The 20497-nt window shown below is 37.7% G+C and overlaps 2 protein-coding genes across 2 annotated transcripts; both read right to left on the bottom strand.

Moving 5' to 3' along the window:
- Positions 1-3465: 3465 nt before the first annotated feature.
- LOC122310244 lies at positions 3466-6247 on the bottom strand. Its single transcript, XM_043124124.1, has 5 exons — positions 5908-6247; positions 5514-5605; positions 5318-5431; positions 4039-4283; positions 3466-3892 (listed from the first exon to the last, which is right to left on the bottom strand). The coding sequence occupies exons 1-5, from the start codon at positions 6245-6247 to the stop codon at positions 3466-3468; spliced, it is 1218 nt and encodes a 405-aa protein (XP_042980058.1).
- Positions 6248-7973: 1726 nt separating this feature from the next.
- On the bottom strand, positions 7974-18175 carry LOC122309968 (E2F-associated phosphoprotein). The gene is made up of 4 exons (XM_043123802.1): positions 17910-18175; positions 12819-12984; positions 9250-9494; positions 7974-8357 (listed from the first exon to the last, which is right to left on the bottom strand). Exons 1-4 carry the CDS (start codon positions 17971-17973, stop codon positions 8296-8298), a joined length of 537 nt encoding a protein of 178 aa, XP_042979736.1. The 5' UTR covers positions 17974-18175; the 3' UTR covers positions 7974-8295.
- Positions 18176-20497: the final 2322 nt, after the last annotated feature.

Genomic DNA, 20497 nt, shown 5'->3' with positions numbered 1-20497 from the left:
CACCCGTCTAACTTGAAGAGTAGGCCCAAAACCAAGCAAGAATGTCCAATCATTAATAGCTGCGTTTGGTTTCAGGCCCAACCAAAAGAGAATTCTGAAGTTCGAGATACTGTTTTAGCCCATATTTTCAATATAATTTATGCAGTAAGTATCCCGAACAGGCGCGAAGCGAAAGGGGTATGCAGGCGGATCTTCTCGCGAGTACCACTAAAAATGTGTTAAGAGCCCTCAAGATGGTAGTTATCGCGTGCTAGCTTTCATTGTGAGAAGGTGAAAGAGATTGACGAAAGGGTGATGACAACCATATGAATTATAAGGAAAGATCTCTTTCTTTTTTGACATTATGATCATTATACCTCCTTTTTTTTTAATCAAAGGAACAATCTGTATTGATAAGATCTCTATAAAAACAAAAAAAAAAAAAAAAAGAACGAATATAAGTAGGAACATCTTCCATATCAACTAACATATCAGTAATGCCCAAGGCATTTTTACCTAAAGTATGAGCAAGAGCATTTGCTTCCCTCTTCATATGTGTAACCGACCACTCTTCAAACTTGTTAATATTAGATGTGAGCATTCCTTGAGCAGGTCCTGCTTGCTTCTGAATTATTAATTGTCTGGACAACTTTGAGTGCATCTCCTTCTAATATGATTTTTTTAATCCCAAATCTATGCCAATAATTGTAGCTTGGAGAGCTACAAATGTTTTAGCTAGTAAAGGGTCACGAAAGAGGTCTCTCTTCATCCTCATGGTAGCCATCACAGAACCCCACCAATCACGGACAATAACCCCAATTCCAACCTTACAATGCACTTTGTCTACTAAAGCATCCCAATTAAGTTTGGAAACATTCCTTGGAGGGGCCTCGTAGCCAGTTTACAGAGTTGTTGAGTTATTTACCTCTTATTTTTCTCAGGTCCCAATTCTTTTAATTCTTGTAGTAGCTAGTGTGTGAGTAAAACTAGTGTATTAGGGGGTGTGAAGACATCTTTAAAAACAAATTCATTCCTCCTCTACCATAGCTTCCAAGATACCACAACCATTTCTTCCATTTCCTCTTTGTTTAGTTTCTCTGCCATATCATTCAAAGTAGCCTTAAAACTTTGATTTATCACCATGCTTTTTTGAACGTTGGACCAAAACATCTCTACTCTATTGATTCTAGCTCCATTTTACATATTGGACAATCCACAATTTTTCTTTGCTACAAATTCAACTTGGTAGGCAATGCATTAAGCCAGGCTCTCCATAAGAAAACCTTCCCTATATTTGGAATGGCCAACTTCTAGATCCTTGTCCAACTATCACAATTAGTCTTGCTACAAGATGTTTGTCCTTAATTTCTCCTTTGCAATTCCCCTTGAAGGTGATAAGCACTTTTTACTGAGAAGATCCCGTTTGTTGTGCAACTTCATATTAGTTGATTTGGACTATTTGATTGACTTATAGGAGTTTTGCTTATGTTTTCTACTTCATTATTTGAGAATACCTCATTAGCTAAATATATATTCCATTGCTTTGTTTCTTTGTCAATAAGGGATCCAACTTTTGATTATGCTCCTAGAGCTTTAACAGCGCTATGAGGTTTGAAAGTAGTAGGTTGAGGTAACCTTTTGTCTACCCAAATTCTAGCTATTTCTCCATTGCCAATTTTCCACATTTTGCTTTCCTCTACGAGAGATCTTGCAGAGTGAATGCTACTCCTTACATAAGAAGGCTTGCTCCCAATTTTAGCTTGAAAAAACCAGTTTGAGGGTAATACTCTGATTTTAGAACTCTAGCAGCAAGGGATTCTGGTTGTTGTAGTAGTTTCCATCCTTGTTTGGCCAACATTACCTCATTAAAAGTCTCAAAGTCTACCTATATAAATTATTAATACATATATATAATATGATAGCAAATATCTATTTTATATATGGTTCTCACATATTAGTATATGAAATTATTAAATCTTATGGACTAATTATCGTATAAATTAAAAAATATAGCTATGAAGTATATTCAATATATAGACATAAGTAATTAGGTTACATATTATATATTTAATTATAAAAGTGCTATGCTTATATTGTTAGCTAATACATATATATATATATTTATATCTGCGTGTTTATATATATACATATATTTATCAATAGATGAATGAGTTTTAATCGAGTCGAGCTAACGAGTCAACTCGGGTATAAATGAGTAAATCTTAATGAGTCTTAACTGAGTTGAGTTTTGTTGGGTTATGTGTCTTATACTAATCAAGCGGGTATCTCTTTTTTTGATAAGTAAAGTGTAATATATTAATAAATGAATAGGCAAAAACGCATGGTACAATGTATAGTTTTCCTGTCTACATAGGAGTAATGGAAATAAGAAAATCATGAAAGTCTAAGCCATTGAAATCAATCGCCATGACCTAAGTCCAAAGAGTTCTGGTAAAGAAAGCTTTCAATTCTTCCATCGATCTCCCTTTGTCCTCGAACGTCCTTCCATTGCGCTCTTGCCACAAACACCACATGATGTATATAGGGATCATCTTTCACACTACTTTTATCTATTGAAAACCTCTCAAATTTGTCCAACTAGCCAAAATTGCTATCACAGTCTCAGGCATAACCCAGGCCAAGTCAACTCTGCCAAGGACTTCATTCCATAACCCTCTCGCTATCTCATTGTGTATTAAGAGATGATCCACAAATTTACCCCCTTTTATACACATGCAATACCAATCTACGATGATTACCCTATGTTTGCTCAAATTATCAATTGTGAGAATCTTACCCAAGAAAGCAATCCACACAAAGACTGCTGCTTTGGGTGGCGTCTTATGTCTCCAGAGCTTTCTCCATGGAAATTGGATAGATAGCTCTTGGGTAAGGGTTTTATAAAAAGAACGCACCGAAAAAGTACCTTTACCTGCAGGTGTCCAGCTTAGCATATCTTGTGAATTACACGGTTTACTAGCATACAAAAGGTTGTAAAAAGCTTCAAAACTACTCATCTCCCAGTCTTGTGCAGCCCTACTGAAATTGATGTTCCACTGAATTTTCTCCATTGATCTCCCCATTACATCCGCCACTAAAACATTTGTGTCCCTTGTAACTCGGAATAGTAAAGGAAAAGAGTCCTTTAGAGCAACATGATCACACCAAGTGTCATACCAGAACTTTATTCGGGTTCCCTCTCCTAAACAAAGGCGAGTATATCGAAAGAATACCTCCCACCCTCTTCTTATATGTTTCCACAAACCAACTCCATACGCACCTCTCACTTCTTTTGTACACCAACCCCCCATAGGCTCCCATATTTGCTATCGATCACCATCTTCCAAAGGGTTTTAGGTTCCTGGGATAGGAAATAAGAACAAAAAATAGGTAGGTAGGTTAGAAAGAGTATTCTTGATCAGGGTAATCCTACCACCTTTTGACAAGTACATTCTCTTCCATCCTGCCAGACGACGCTCAACTTTCTTAATAACTGGATCCCACAATGAAACTGTTCTCGATGCCGCTCCCAAAAGGAAGGCCCAGGTATGTCATAGGTAACACAACAATCTTATATCCCAGAATACTGGCCAACTGTATGATACGCCGAACTCTTCCAATAGGCACTATCTCTGATTTTTCCAAGTTAACTTTCAGCCCGAATGTTGCTTCAAAACAAAGGAGAAAGATCTTCAAAACTCGAACATGGTTTGGATCTGCTTCATATAAGAAAAGAGTATTATCTGCAAACAACAAATTAGAAATGTTAAATAGTCCTCTATTCGGAGAGACAATCGCAAAACCAGCAACCAAACCATTCGCAACCAGGGCTGAGGACATTCTGCTCAACGCCTCCATCACAATAACAAAGAGTAATGGGGACAGTAGATCTCCATGTCTTAAATCTCGTGTGCTACGAAAGAAACCAATTGGGCTTTCGTTAATCAAAATAGAGAATTTCACTATTGATATGCACGCCTAATCCACGAGCACTATCTCTCTCCAAAATCATATTTCCCCAAAAGATCAAGAAGGAAATCTTAGTTGACATGGTCATACGACTTCTCCATGTCTAGCTTGCACATAATCCTTGCATTGCCATCTTTTAAGCAACTATTTATACATTCATTTGCAATAAGGATCACATCTATGATTTGCCTATCCTTTACGAATGCATTTTGGGGTTTTGAGATTAGCTTCCCCACTATCTCACTCAGACGATTTGCTAATACCTTGGATATAATCTTGTATACCCCATTTATTAAGCTAATAGGCCAAAATTCTTTAATCTCCTCAGCCCCCACCTTCTTCAGTATTAGAGCCAAAAAAGTAGCATTAATGCTTTTTTAAAACTTCCCAAATGAGTAAAACTCTTGGAACACCTTCATAAGATTATCTTTTAATACAACCTAGCACGTTTGAAAAAAAACCCATCAAGACCCGGAGCCTCGTCTTTAACAATTTTCCTCACAACTTCATAAACCTCCCTTTCCTCAAAAGGCCTCTCCAGACGACATACATCATTAATCTCAATGGAATCAAAACCAATCCACTCAAGTTTAGGCCACTAACCCACCTGCTTAGAAAGTAATTACTCAAAAAAGTCAACTACATGATTGTTTATCTCTAGCTCTTCCCAACACTCAACACCCTTTATTTTCAACATCTCAATGGTGTTATGTCTCCTATGTGAGTTAGCTACTCTATGAAATGACTTAGTGCTTTGGTCTCCTTTCTTTAACCATAACGCTCTTGACTTTTGACGCCAAGAAGTCTTTTCTAAGACAACAATTCTGTCAACTTTTGCTTCCAACTCTAATTTTAGTGCTATTTCTTCTTGAGTTAAGGATCAGGCTTCTTGTATCCTTTCCAGCCCTAGTATCTTCATTACCTTGCTTTTCTTGTGCTTTCCTATATCTCCAAAAGACTGCATATTCCACAGCTTTAGGTCTTTTTTTAGAGCTTTCAGTTTACTTGCAAAAATAAAACTAGGGGTTCCCTGTATCTAATAAGATGACCACCATTGCTTGACCCTTTCCTCAAAACCGTCCACCTTCAACCACATGTTTTCAAATTTGAAATATCTACGCCGCCTTTGGATTTCTCTGCAATCTAACATAATAGGCCAGTGATCCGAACACAAACGGGGTAATCTCTTTTGCCATACATCCAGGCAATGACATTCTCACTCTGAAGAAATTAAAAATCTATCTAGTCTAGACCATGCCTGATTATTAGACCACGTGCAAGCACCCCCTCGTTAGTGGTAAATCCACAAGATTCAAATAAAAAATGCACTTTGAGAATTCTGTCATAGCTGGCCTTATTCTTCTATTACCAAAACACTCAGTTGGATATCTTGTAACATTGAAGTCTCCACCAATACACCATGGGAGATCCCACCAGCTATGTACTTCAGCGAGTTCATCCCATAATAATCTTCTCTCATGGTCTAAGTTAGGACCATAAACACCTACAAAAGCTCACGTAAAATCATTTGCCACACTTCTAAAAGAACAAGCCACTGAGAATACCCCTATAAACTCCTCCATTTTCTCCACCACTCTTCTATCCCATATCACCAAAACACCACTTGATGCCCCCTTCGCTGCCAAATACACCCAATCTGCATAAGAATAACTCCATACACTTCGTACTATTTTCCTATTAATAAGCTATAACTTTGTCTCCTGTAAACAAACTATATCCACCTTCCACTCCCAAAGCAAGTGTCTTATTTGACGATGCTTATTGACCTCGTTCAACCCACAGATATTCCACGATGCAATTTTTGGTTTCATTTGGAATATGCCTGTCCCTTCCCTTTAGTCCCTTCCCTGCTTGCACTACCTTCTGAGTTCATGGATCAAGTTAACCTCCTCAACTCTCTTTGCTTTTTTGAGTCTACTTTCCTATGCCGTTGGTGACCTGATTCAATTACTAGAAGTAGAGCCATAAACTGATCCTCATAACCTTCGCACCTCAGTCCCACTAAATGCTGAATATCCTTTACCGTGTTAAAGATCCAATCGAAAACACTGGGTTGACCTGGAAGCATGAAATTTAGATGGACAGGCTCACCCAATTTAGCCTGATCTGCAACCACCACTTGATTGAGAACTACTTCCTCATCTGGCTGTACAGGGACTATACTCAAAGGAGTGCGGAATGTATCTTCAACCATCGAAATTTTGTCCACCCCAATGAGATCTGAATCGATGAAAAGGCCTCGGAAGCATTTCATCATCTGAAGAAAATAGATCCTCATTGTCCGAGTCCATTAAAAATCCGTCATCCTTTGCCGCCACCACAAAACTCTGCTTGGAAGGGTTCACCGCCACCATGATAGTCTCAGCCCCTACCTCGTGTATCGTTGGAGCTGTCTGTCCCACCGCAGGTGGAGAAGACCCTCCCAAACGACTTGTGGAGTCTTTAGAGCAATCTGGTGAGGTTTTTATACCATCCTATTTGTGCGGACCATCATTGGCAAGCACTACCGTTAGCATCGGTGATTTCTGGGGGGCCTTCCGAAGACTCCCCCTGCACCAGAAACCATCGCGGCTAAGCAATCGTGTCAATTCCTCAAGGCACTACACTGTTTGAAGCCCTAGGGCTTTTAGGAAAGGGCACTGGCTGAAGGGCTCTGGGTTGGGGACCATGGATCATGTACTGCGGCCCATCCTTTTGGCCCACCAACGACTTACTCCCGCAAGTATTGACCTGGGTCTTGGGCTGAGGCCCATACTTTGGTTGGTCACCCCATGCTTTGGCCTAGGCACTTGTCTCCACACTTCATGAGCTCTCGCTTGCCTTTACCCGTTTCCTTAAATGTGGGCCTTTGGCCTGGCCCCCTCCAGCCCAACTCACCAACATTCCTTGCCTTATTTCGCCTGACCACCTTCTTAATCTCAACCATCTCCCTTCGCAATTGCCATATTTGTCTCTGTAAATCCTCCACCTTCCAGCCCACCTCTGTCAACCTCCCTGCCTGCGTCCGAGTGTCATACAATATGAGTGGCTCGAGGTCGACGCCTGTATGTGTTTCTAGTGCCACCCTCCTTTCCGTCTTGGACCATGACATCCTTCTAAGACCTCGTCACTTCCACCTTCTTCCATGGCTGAGAGCACCTCTAGGCGTGGCAACCCTTCTTCTTCCTTCTTGAACAGACTCCCCCAGCGCATCCCTCATTCTCCTCCAACCTTTACCCCTTTCCCCTTCCATAATAATAACAAAACTTTTCCTACCACCCTCCCGATACACAGACACCACCACAAAATGACCCCTGCCATTGGAGCACCTCTGTGCAAGGTAACGTCGGTGTCCCTTCCTAATGGTACTGTAAACCTCCCGTTCCTCACCACTCAGACTTGCATCCAATGCCTTTCTAAGCCACTAGATAGTGTTCTCTTCCACCCATAGTTCCTACTCATTCTTCCATCCTCTTTTGATAATATGAAGTTGCCTACCTTCCTTAACGAGGATGAACAACTTTGATTCGATCACAAGTTCTCTTAATAATCCCATCTAAATTATAAGGATGTTAAGCCATCATCTACTAAGCCCACCCATGGTTGTTATAGAACTGGTGTTTCTCGCAAAGAAATTAGGGCAAATTATTGCCAAGTGTACAGAGAGAAAATAGGAGAGAGAAAAATGCAAAACCTTGTGAGCATGCTTCCTATGTTCAAGTGGGTATCTATTTTCATTGATGAGTTTTTTTTTTTTTTTCTTCACGAGTCTAGTTCTATTCGATTTTAACTAGGTGAGTACTGAATGAGCTATCAAACAGACTAGTTCATTTACAATCTTAGATGTTGTGTCTTCCCTCTCTGTCTCTCTCACACAAAAAGCATGAATTTTATTAATACCTTCAACTTCTAATTAACATGCGTCACTACAAAAATGTGACATTGCCGGAGGTCCATGGACTGTTGATCCTATCTTATTCCAGAATGCATGTATCGTATAAAATTGTGCTGTAGAGTCTATCGTCTCTTGTAACTTTCCACTTCAAAACAATTCCCACATTATCTTTCCTTGGCTTCTCCAAATATACAACTTAAACTGGTTGCACGACCATTTCTATTATTTTCCTAACTATAGTTTAGTAATTATCAAAAAATTCAATAATCTCTTAATTTTGACACTGATTTGGAAGGTGAGGTCGACATTACATATTTGTCAATTCCTATAAGAATCTATACTTTAGACGCAATAACAAAATCAAACCCACCTAGTTTTAGATTCTAAATTTGAAACGATATCTGAGGAATAAGAATTCAGCACAGACTGTTCATTTGATCTCTCTTTCGGGGTTAGGACTTCGGAGCTGTGCGCTTTTGTATGCATCCCCCTGCAGTTTCAGCATTGAAGCCGTCTGGCCAAATGGATTAAAGATGAGATGGAGCTGATGAACTGCAATTTCAGCAGTTTTAACATTCCACAACATAAACTAATCACCATATTATATACAGTATTTTTGGAAGGGATCCAAAGGACAGTTCGCTCTGTACTCATGGTATACTTCCCAATCTGCATAGAAGGCATGGAAGGCATAACATTTTCTTTTGGCGACTTCACTCTTAAGCTTATACATAGCATCCATTATTTTAATCTCATTTATAGGTCACTGAGTTACTCTCCATGACTCTAAGGCCTTGTTTGTTTTCGTAGATGAGATGAGTTGAGATAAAAGTTAAAAGTCGAATAAAATATTGAATTATTTATTTCATGTTGTATGAAAATTTGAGAAAGTTGTAATGATTAGATGAGATGAGATCAGATGAAATTTTTTGTGAAAGTGAACAAGGCCACTCTTGATATGGTACTCGTCTAATATCAGGTGTTAAAAGGCCTAACCATTAACTTAAAAGTCATACATCTGTTGGATGCTGATTTGATTAAATATTTAATCCTAAGGATCATAACAAACACAGAGGCACCCGATAGTTTTATTTTATTTTATCAATTAATACAATTTTGTTGTAAGTGCAGGCACAACCCAAATACCTGAAGTATCTAGATGGATACACCCAACTTACAACAAGAAGAAAAAGAACAAAAGTCTTTGGAAATCTAGAAAACTTGAGACTTGTGAACTGTTACCAAGGCTTTCGCTTTGAAATTTCAATGAAAAGATTACTAATGATAACAGTAAATTTTTGTAACAAGAAAATTCAGGACAGCCAGATGTAATGGAACTGTAACCACGCAACCCATGAAACCCATTTCATGCCACATGTAATGAAACTATGCATGTCAAGACTCACTTGGAAGAACATTGAAGAAATGATAAACCTCATCTTGATCAATGATGCCAACCTCTGTAGAGCAAGCAGAGCAGCTTACTTTATGCAATGTTTCAGACCCGGAAAAGCCTGATTCACTCTCACCAGATGTCCTCCCTCTTTTGCCTTTTCTCGGTTTGGAATGTTTCTCTGCAAATACTTGGTCACTATTAACCTTGCAGTTCATCACAAATACAGCCCTGTACTGGGTGACATACTTTTCATGCCTACAAAACCAAACTCAAGCTCTTAAGATACGTAGCCTATTTGACCATACACAAACTTTTAGGTAACTATTGCAAACAACAGAAACAGGTCACAAATTTGATACACTAAGATCACTGAAGAAGCAAAACCAGAGTTAGAAGCCAAAACCATGAACACATCATTGCTGGAATTTCTTATTCAGAAAAGGGCTTACATTGCAAGAAATGAAGTCAACGCACATCTATACTATCCTGTTTCTAAAGCACAGTCCCCATAAAAGAGGGAGAAACTTTGACAATAGCTACAATTGCCACTATTACTGCCATGGTACCTATCATTATTGTTGCCTCCCTTACCATCCAAATTATAGGTATCAACTAATCATAATCATTGATTGTGATACCCCCATATGATAAGATTGAGGGTAGGAGGTGTATAGGATCTCATATTGCTTGGAAATAAGAAGTTCTTGCTCTTTATAAGGTTCCAATGGGATTCCAATTGTATTATTGACTAGTCCTCTTGAAATATAGGCCATATGGTTTGGGCCTTCTATTGAGGCATTACAAATGGTATCAGAGCCTATCCCAACCAGAAATGTGAGACTTGAGCCGTGCCACCTACAACAACAGACAAGCCCGATGAGGATGCTGGGAATTTAAGGGAGGTAGATTGTGATACTTCCATATGATAAGATTGAGGGTAGGTGGTGTATGAGATCCCACATTGCTTGGGAATGAGAAGTTCTTGCTCTTTATAAGGTTCAAATGGGGCTCCAATTGTATCATTGACTAGTCCTTTTGGAGTATAGGCCATGTGGTTTGGGCCTTCCATTGGGGCATTAGATTGATGCCCGCGTTGGTGCTGCTATTTTGGTTCTTGCTACGGCTGCCACACCACTGCCACCCTTAGATGTGCTATCTCCCTAGTTAATAACACCATTGTGAACACTTCTGCAGTCATCGCCTACCTCATTAAATACCTTAGCTACCTTCACCACAACTGTTCTTGCTATCTCAACCTAGCTCTCAAAATACACACTAGGTCCACACCAACGATTTCCAAAGCATTACCATTATCGGCACAACAATTTTCCTGCTTAAATCACCACAACTACCATAATTGCCTCCATCAATTAATTGGGGTTTGACACTAATCTAAATGCTTTTAACTTTTTTTCTTTCTTTCTAAAATCATCTATTACCAAAGATGCCACTAGTTCTCGAGAAATGTTTTTGATGACAAGGTATCTGAGAACTTTCACTGCCCTAGATAAGGCTCTAGTTCTTGACTAATCCCCAAGGTAAAAGACATCTCCACCAGCAAATTTGTCACCTTCATTGCGATGCCTTATTCGCAAGGATCAGAGATTAGCCCGGAGCAACCCACTTGTAGGGTCTCCTTGCGATGCCTTAATTCTCCATTTCCAATAACACACAAATATACTACTCCATTTCCAATAGGGGAAAAAAAAAAAAAAAAAAAACACAAAAAAAACAAAAACAAAAACTAGCAATGATGCTATATAGGCAACACTGTGATAACCCTTCTAATAAGTGATATGGGTAGGTGGTGTATGGGATCCCACATTGATTGGAAAGAAGTTCTTGCTCTTTATAATGTTCTAATGAAGGTCCCAATTATATCATTGACTAGTCCTTTTAGAGTATAGGCTATGTGGTTTGGACCTTCCATTTGGGTGTTACAAATGGTATCAGAGGCTATCCCAACTAGAAATATGGGACTTGAGTCATGCCACCTACAACGGATTGGCCCGATGAAGATAAGTGATAAGGGTAGGTGGTGTATGGGATCCCATATTTCTTGGGAATGAGAGATTCTTGCTCTTTATAATATTCTAATGTGGCTCCAATCGTATCATTGACTAGTCTTTTTGAAATATAGGTCATGTAGTTTGGGCTTTCCATTAGGGCGTTACAAACACCCTACGGTTTGATACAATCAGCAATCATTAATATGTAATACAATGCTCTCACATAAAAGAACATTTCCCATGACGCACAACAAGTTAGTAACAAAAACATAACACACACACATGCCCCCAAAAATATGTGTGTGGGCGCATGTTTCCTTTTTACAGCACTCCCAAAGATGACATATGGCCTGGAAACAATTTAACAGAAGCAAGCACAGCCTTTATCCACAATGGATGATCCTATTTATTTAATCTTTGGGTAAGAAATAATACCAAGATGCAGATATTGATTTAACTCTCATCAATTAAACATTGTGAGCCACTTCAACGAAAGGAGGGCACCATCAAGATAGGTAATTCATACAACTGAATTAACATGGTTTCTCCTTAATCTAATTTATAACGAAGCTGAAAACACTGGGATTTATTGGTAGTTTACTGAAAGAGAATTAACCTAATGTAAAGTTGAGCACCATAACAACCATCAAACTTTTATCAGGAAAAGCTCCCGTTAATATGCTAATATGTTCTTGTTGAAAAAATTTATTTTTGTATCCCCTAACTGGCAACCCTCAGAAAAAAATAAACAAAAAACACTAATGGAGTGCAAAGGCCAAGTCTATTTGCTCTATTAAACCTCAAGGTCATTTTACTTAGCCAATTCAAGATGCTTTTATCTATCAGTGGAAGTGAAGCATTCTAGAACCCTGCCTAGATTGGGTGTCTACACTGTCCTTGATACACCTTACAGCTTCATAATCCAAGAAATTAATGTTTGGATACTGCATAACTTGCGTATGCATAGTTTACCAAATGGCATATCAAATTAGATTCACTATGGTCTTTGGACCAAATGGCATCTCCTTTCCCAATCAACAAGGTGTGGAAGCTTAATTCAGGATTCAAGAATTCAGTTCCATACAACTGTCTAAGTTGTATTTGCAGAAAACAGAAGTCATCATCAGATCGGCCAACCTTTGTATTCTGAACAAACACAAAGACAGTTCATGAGAATAGATTAACAAGTCCTGGCACATGGTTCATCTCATCTTAATCCAACCCTTCCTCTCCATGTACAGAGCCATTTCACTTGATTCCTTCAATACCCATGCCATCCTATGGTACACTTGCAAGTAAACCAATCCAATAACTTCCAGATAAATGACTAATAAATTGAAAGATATACGCTAAAAAGGTTGTTTGGATCTTCTATTTTGTGCCCCCCCCCCCCCCCCCCCAAAAAAAAAAAAAAAAGAAAAAGAAAAAGAAAAGAAAAAGAAAAGAAAAAAATAAATAAAAATCCAGTTGTCATGAAGAAATAAAGAAACAGCACCTAAAAATACCATTTTGTTTGTGAAAAGAAAACGTACAAAGAGGTTTTACCAATATACAGGTCCATTGCATATACCTTTGGGACTCAAGGCACAGAGTTGTAAAGCAAGCTGGGCAGCTAAGAACAGCATCAGAGCTGCGACCTTTTCTTCTCTTGTGAACCCATGCTTCATCTTTGTCATCAAGATCGGGATCATAGAACTCTGGTTTCACAGAGTAGTCTATTTCATCATCATCAGATACTGAAATACACAACAAACCATCTATGATTAGGTTGTTCATTTCATATATTTAGTTTCAAGTGCCCTACCAAAGATTTGAAAAGATCAATTTAAATCAAAACAACAAATAATTGACTGTACATCTTATGGAAATACCATTTTCAAGTTATTCCAAGGTCCCACAAGTCAATGGGTTGAAATTACCTAAACCCGAAACTAGTATCATGCTAGCTGTAATTGTACAAATTGTAAAATGGTCAGTTTATGGAATTATTTTTTGAATAATTCATGTGAGCTAGAAAACCTTTTTTCTATGATTTACTTTAGAGGTATTTTAGTCGTTTAATTGGAGTATTGTTCTTAGAGAATATTACCCTTTTTTATTCTGCATTTGGATATATTGAGGGTTATGTTTGGTGGGATTGTTCCTTGGTCGTATTGATTTCATGTGGCTGCCAACATGTGGGAACTTCGGAAGTACTAAGGTTGAGCCAAACTGAATACCTTATAGATCATGTAATATATTATATGCACAGGGCCTCAGAAGGAAAGTGGCTATGCTAGAAGCATGTGCAGGTCAAATTTTGCAAAAAGTACTAGTAAATTCTTTGTGACACATCATGTGCATGACCCCATAAAGTGACCATGTAAGCAATGCTGCAACAGTTGTTTACCATACAAACTCCGCACAGGCTGTCAGCCCTTGTTCTCAAGAAATTGCTGTTGAACTGACCACTTGTAAGACCCCAGGTACACTAAATCAGTTCCAGCTTCAACTCCTGTGCATCACTAAAACCCAACACCTTTTCTCTCTTGACTTCCCAGGGAACCACCATAATCAAGTGCCCCCACAGCTGACACAGTCATAGGGTTAATGCATCAAGGTGCTGTCATTAAGGGAGAAAATCAGCATTTTCTTCCACGGGAGGAGAGTTATAGATTGGTTAACGTGGATAGAGTTGTTAGACTAGGGCCTTTACTTATCGAAAAAAAAAAGAGTTGTTAGACTAGGGCTTAATGATTATTAGGAGGAGAGCAATCCGGAGGTATTTCTTGACAATACCATATTTCGCAGAGCTTAGTCATATGGTGTAGCTTGACCAAAAGTGAAGTCTTCTTGTGGATGCTAAACAAAACTGGATAGCTAGAATTTCAATGGAAAAGTGTCATCAATTTGGACGTGCAAATCGCTATAATTACTTTGTACCATGAAATCACAAGCAAGAAGCTAACTTACAATTAATACGGTACAAGGGGGTTATTATATGTAAGAGTAAGCACACAAATTCAACATCCTGACCATGAGATCAGGAATCTGATGGAAGGAAGACGAGATGATTTGCATGGATTGAATCCTAGTATTTCTTTAGGTTAGGCTGAACGAGGCTCTGTGGCGCATGATTTTCCCACAGCTTAGAATAGTCACCAATTCCTTTTCTGTTTTCTTCCTTTAATCCCCAAACCATATTCCTTCTCTCATACCTTTCTAAACCCTTAAACCCTAGAGTTCTCTCATCCTTTGACATTGATGAACCATTCCAAGCCTACCTTAAAGCCCCAATTTATAGCTGCCAAGAAATTTCCAAAATCTACTTTTCTCTAAAACCATAACTCCCCACTTATCCAAAAAAGAAAAAAGAAAACAAAATCACAAAACTACCACCTAAACAGTGTAATAAAAAGGTTTTCCTACGTCTCCCGCTGCTAAGAATGATAGGAAATTTTGCACACTCATCTCCTTTGCAAACTCAACCCTCTCATTCCTCTTTGCCTGGTGCTGCCAATAATCCTTCCTTTATAGGCTAGTGGTTAAAACTCATAACTATAGTCTTGGTGGAGATCTTGATGAGTGATTTAGTGTAGTTTAATCTTTGAGAATTTCTGTAAATGTTGAACTATCAAGTGCATTGATATTTCATGCTTGCCTGAAATCTTACACTTTATTTTCAAATTCTGAAAGTTGCACGCTAATGTGTCAAAGGTCAATGCATTATTCATCATGTTCCTACACTCCACATGCATGCAATGAAAATACAAACCAAACCCTCTATAAGGCTTGGGACATGAAGGATACCAAACTATTTATTAACTAGGGGAAAAACTTTTCTGATGTTCTAGAATGTATTTAGATGTCTTCTTTTGTATACTTTGCCATACATTCATTTCTAATAAAATTTCTTCAAACTTGTAAAAAAAATACATGGGGAAAAACTAGGTAGGTTCCAGGTGCTTGACCAAGTAATTACATATTGATATTAAAACTGGTGAGCAACAATGTCAATAAAAGATTGGCAATGCCTATAAGCATTATCATGATCTTTGATTCATGTGTCTTGGGGATTTTGAAAAACCCTTATCATACTCGATAAGTGTGGTCATAGCTTTTGGGAAGTAGAGATAAGAAGAAGCTAGCTTTCAAGTAGTTTTCATAACTTTATCTGTCAATATGTTGACCGTTCACAGTTCGGTTGAGGTGTTATAACTGCCAATTAAAGACATATGAAACACTATAATGGCCTAATTCAAAACCTAAGTTACTTCAGCTCCACCACCAAGAAACCAGTCTTTATGAACCATACCAGGTAATTTCTGCAAATTGGGATCTTCCTAAATGGGCATCATGTCAACCCACTACCCTTTTGTTCTTCCTCTGCAAATAATGTCAAATCTTGGGCATTGTAGGGAATTGATCTATCCTACATCTCTCCAAAAGGTAATTTTCATGTAATTGGATGTCAGTATTCCCCAAATTGTTGTGAGGGTTGAGTTTCTTAAGTAACCTCCATTTCTACAATTTTCTGGTAGAATAAAAAATAAGCAAGATATAAAAAATTAAGCAAAGGCCAAAACGTCCTACTGTTTATGGAGAAGTCTCATGGGGTGAATCTACCTTTACACCAAAACCCAATTACTTATAAAAGAAATCCCAAAACGCAAGAAGCTAACCTAGGTAAGTTCCATTAATTTGAAGGGTGCCGATACACCTATAACTCTGTTTTTTTTTTTTTTTGATAGTTAGTATGAGAATTTTATTCCAAGTAAATAGGCATAACCCAAGTACATAGGATGTATACAAGAGAATACACCTAAATACAAGCTATAACAGAACACTACTAAAACAGAACATGACTAAAACAGAACATTACAAAAGTTCCCATCCCTTACAAGATTCTTCACCCAAAAACTTAAAGTGCTATAGAAAAACTCCCTACGTTCCCCCATAGTGTGTTCACAATCTTCAAAACACCTTCCATTCCTCTCCAACCATAGGCACCAAAATAAACACAAGGGGATCATCCTCCACACTGCTGCACTGACTCTACACTCCTCAATACCTTGCCAGCAAGCCAAAAAGTCCACCACATGCATAGGCATCACCCAAGCAATGCCTACCCTTGCAAAAATCTCATTCCACATCTTCGTCACCACTTCGCAATGAAGAAAGAGATGGTTAACAGATTCACCATCCTTCTTACACATATAACACCAATGTACCAGCAGTATACCTCTCTTCCTCAAATTATCCGTGGTTAGAATTTTCCCAAGAGACCAGCCAACAAAAGAAAGCAACTTTGCTAGGCACCTTGGCCCTCCAAATACATTTCCAGGGGTATTCTTTAGCTCCCTGACTAGATAATACCTTGTAATAAGATTTCACAGAAAATCTGGAATTATTATTTTGAACCCACAGCAGCCTATCCTCCCTAATCTGATCAATCTTCATTTCATATAATCTTCCAAAAAAATCAGATACTTCATCCACTTCCCAGTCCTGCACATCTCTGTTGAATTCCACAATCCAATGAAACATGTTATTAGAGAACTGATAACAATCAGCCACCGCAGGCCCTTTATCTCTAGCAATCCTAAAAAGATTAGGAAATACATACTTCAAAGCTGAGTCCCCGCACCAATTATCATGCCAAAAATAAATTTTTGTCCCATCTCCCACTTTGAATTTTATGTTTTTGACAAAATTCCCCCATTCCAACCAAATGGACTTTCACAAACCCACCCCATGCACCCCTTTTACTTCATTTGTACACCAATTTCCTCACATCCTCCCATATTTGACATCCACAATTTGTCTCCATGATACACCTATAACTCTTTTACAACTATTTTACAATCAACCAATTTAATAGTGCCATCGCATAAAAATTCATTTCAATTTTACATAGCCACCCTTCATTTAATATAGAATTGTAAAAGAGTGGTAATTTTATTATCTTCCTAATTCAAATGAGTGATAAAAGGAACTTTCGATGAACAAAAAAAATAAAAGCCAATTTTAGCAGCTTGCTTAACTACAATTTTGCAACCAGAGAATGTGAGAAAGATTCATAACTAGTGACGCATATATTTGATCTCATTAACTGTTCTGTATCTATACAAATCGACGCAAGTTTATTACCTAAATTCAAGGCAAAGTACGTTTCATTGCCAGATTAAAATACACCAAAACAAAGAGCTCCGAGATTCCAACTATAACAAGTCTCTGAATATAATATGGAAAATAAAACCAGAATATAAAACCAAATTTGGGTTAATTCAGGGAAACATTCGAAGTTGGGGAGCTTTATGAAAACGAAAGGAAACAAAAATCATAAGAATAGACATTTCCCCAGGATTTGAAAAGCCCGAAGAGCACAGACGGGTCCACTCAAATTCAGCCTCGCCTAAGCATAACCATTCAGCCTATTAAGCAAATTTCTCAAAAAAGTAACCAAGAAATAACGCCAATAAACGTATGTTGCATAAGCATATCCATTCGGCCTATTAAGCAAATTTCTACAAAAGTAATCAAGAAATAACGCTAAGCAACGTATGTTCCATAAACATAACCATTTCTCTCGTGTATCTTTCTATTTTCCTTCATATCCTAAGCAACGAAACAGAAACGGCAGAAAATGTGGGTGAGGAAATATAGGGATAAGGACGATTACTAGTTTGCTGAGAATGGGTTGGGGACTCCACCATGCTGTCTCCTTTGTTGTCGCCTACTTCCATCTCACGACTTCTCTCTCTCTCTCTCCAATTGAAGTGGACGACTCGCTCCAGTCGCTAGAAATTCGACCTTCGGCGGCTCAGCGGGCTGTGTAGCACACTGGATTTCGGTTCGCAGAATAATCCGATTCCGCTGGACAACTCGTTCGCCGGGTTTTCTTTTTCGTTTTATTTTTCTAATATTTTCTCAATTATATATTATATTTTTTTTCAGAAACTCTATTTTTTTATTAAAAATTTTATGTACAGTCATTTTTACGTATTCTTTTATGCACTCTATTAATATAATTAGTTATGTATTAAAAAAATGATACAATCAATCATATTAATAGAATATACAATGAGTACTAAAAAATAATTGTATATAACATTACTCTTTTTTTTATAGTGAAATTATTGACACTCGTAGTAATAAACCGACACCAAAATTAAAACCACCAATTACAACTTAAAATCAAGTAGGAATAAAAAAAATTTGGTATCATCCACAAAGCAAGCATGTCTTACAAATAGATGAAGTTCTTCATTTCCTTGATGACCAACATGAACTATTTCATACACTGCAAACTGAGTCAGGAGACTTTGAGTTTCACAAATCAGATTCCATTACCTTGAAAAATTTTACACATTATATAACAAACAAAATCCTCCAAAGAAGATAAAACCAATGGACAACGATCAACCAATACCTTTTGTACATATGAACAGCCACAAAAAATATGATAGCAATTCTCCACAGCCAAATGGCAATGACGACAACTCCCATTTGAAAGAATATTTCGCTTTAGTAAGTTTATAGGAAGGCTATCCTTACATCCACGCCATCCAAAAATTTTAACTTTATTAGGAAGATTCATATTCCAAAATTGACGCAAAAAAATGGAATATCTATGTAAGTGAGAACTTTAAGCTCCAACAAAATAACCAAACAAATTCAATGCTAAATGATAACCAGACTTGACAGAATATACCTCATTTTTTGTGTCACTCCACACAAGTTTATCTTCACATTCTCGTGAAAAAATAGGAATATGAATTATTGCATTTGCAACAATAGGAGGAAAAATAGCTTTTTTTAAGTCCACATTCTAACTATTATGATCCTAATTCATAAGCAAACTCACCTTAGAATCATTTTGAAAAACATAATTAGGAGGATGAGACTGAGGAAGCCAAAATATTGGTACCCATTTATCTTAAAAAATCCAAACTTTATCACCCCTTCCAATCCACCAAACACACCCATTCTGCAAAAGAGGCTTAGCAGCATACATATTCGCCAAACATAAGATGATCACCTATTTAAATTGGACTTTAAAAAATCCGAGGAAGTAAAATACACTTTGCTTTAAACACTCTGGAAAATAATGAATGAGGATTTTACATCAACCGCCAACCTTGTTTAGCAAGAAATCCATATTAAACAACTCTAGTTTCTTAAAACTTATACTCCCTTTGAACTTTGTACAATACAATTTTTTCCAGCTAATCCAATGCATCTTCCGTTCAGTTTGTCTTTGTCCCCACTAGAATTTTGCAAACAATCCGTCTAACTCCTATGTCCCCACTAGAATTTTGCAAACAATCCCTCTAACTCCTTACAAAAATATTTTGATAACAAAAAGTAGCTCATAGTATAGGTTGGCAATGCCTGTACAACTGCTTTAATCAAGACTTCACGTCTGGCTTGAGATAGCAATTGTTCTTTCCACCCTTGTAACTTTTTGCCAACTTGAACTTTCAACTCTTTAATAGTGTTATATTCGGACCAACCAACCAATGAAGGAAGCCCCAAATAACAATCATGATGTTGGAGAGCACACACATCCCAAATAGTCGTAATTGCTGTAATATCCTCTTTCTCAACATTGGGAGTAATTAAAATCTCAAATTTCTCCATATTAATCTATTTTCCTGAAGCCAACCCATATATATGTAACAGATTCTTGAAAGTTTCATTTTGGGAGTGAGTAGTCGAGCAAAATAGTAGACTATCATTTGCAGAAAATAAATGAGTAATAGCAAGAGCTCTAGGACATACCTTACGCCTTTATCAGATTTCTTCGCTCAGCAGATTGGAAAAGAGAAGACGGTCCCTCTGCACATAAGACAAACAAATACAATGATAGCTGGTCCCACTAACTTAATCCTTTTGAAGCAAAAAATGAAAAAGACGGCACCCCATTAAGGAGCCCCTTATAAGATACAGAATTAATGCAAGATAATACTATAGCCACCCATCTTGGATCAAACCCAAGTTTCAACATCATATTTTAAGAAAATCTCATTCTACCAAGTCATAAGTTTTGCTCATATCTAATTTCAATGACATCACCCCCTTACGACCCCTTCTCCTTTGATGAATATAATGAACAGTTTCAAAAGCCACAATCACATTGTCCATAATGAGTTGAATTGATACAAAAGCACTTTGGCTATCTACCACTACATGAGGTAATATGGATTTAAGCCTATTAACGATGACCTTGAATAAAGAAAATTTAGTTCATGCTAAAAGTTAAATTAA

The sequence above is a fragment of the Carya illinoinensis genome, chromosome 5 (genome assembly GCF_018687715.1).
Source record: "Carya illinoinensis cultivar Pawnee chromosome 5, C.illinoinensisPawnee_v1, whole genome shotgun sequence".
NCBI lineage: Eukaryota > Viridiplantae > Streptophyta > Magnoliopsida > Fagales > Juglandaceae > Carya > Carya illinoinensis.
This window is presented reverse-complemented; position numbering and strand designations above follow the sequence as displayed.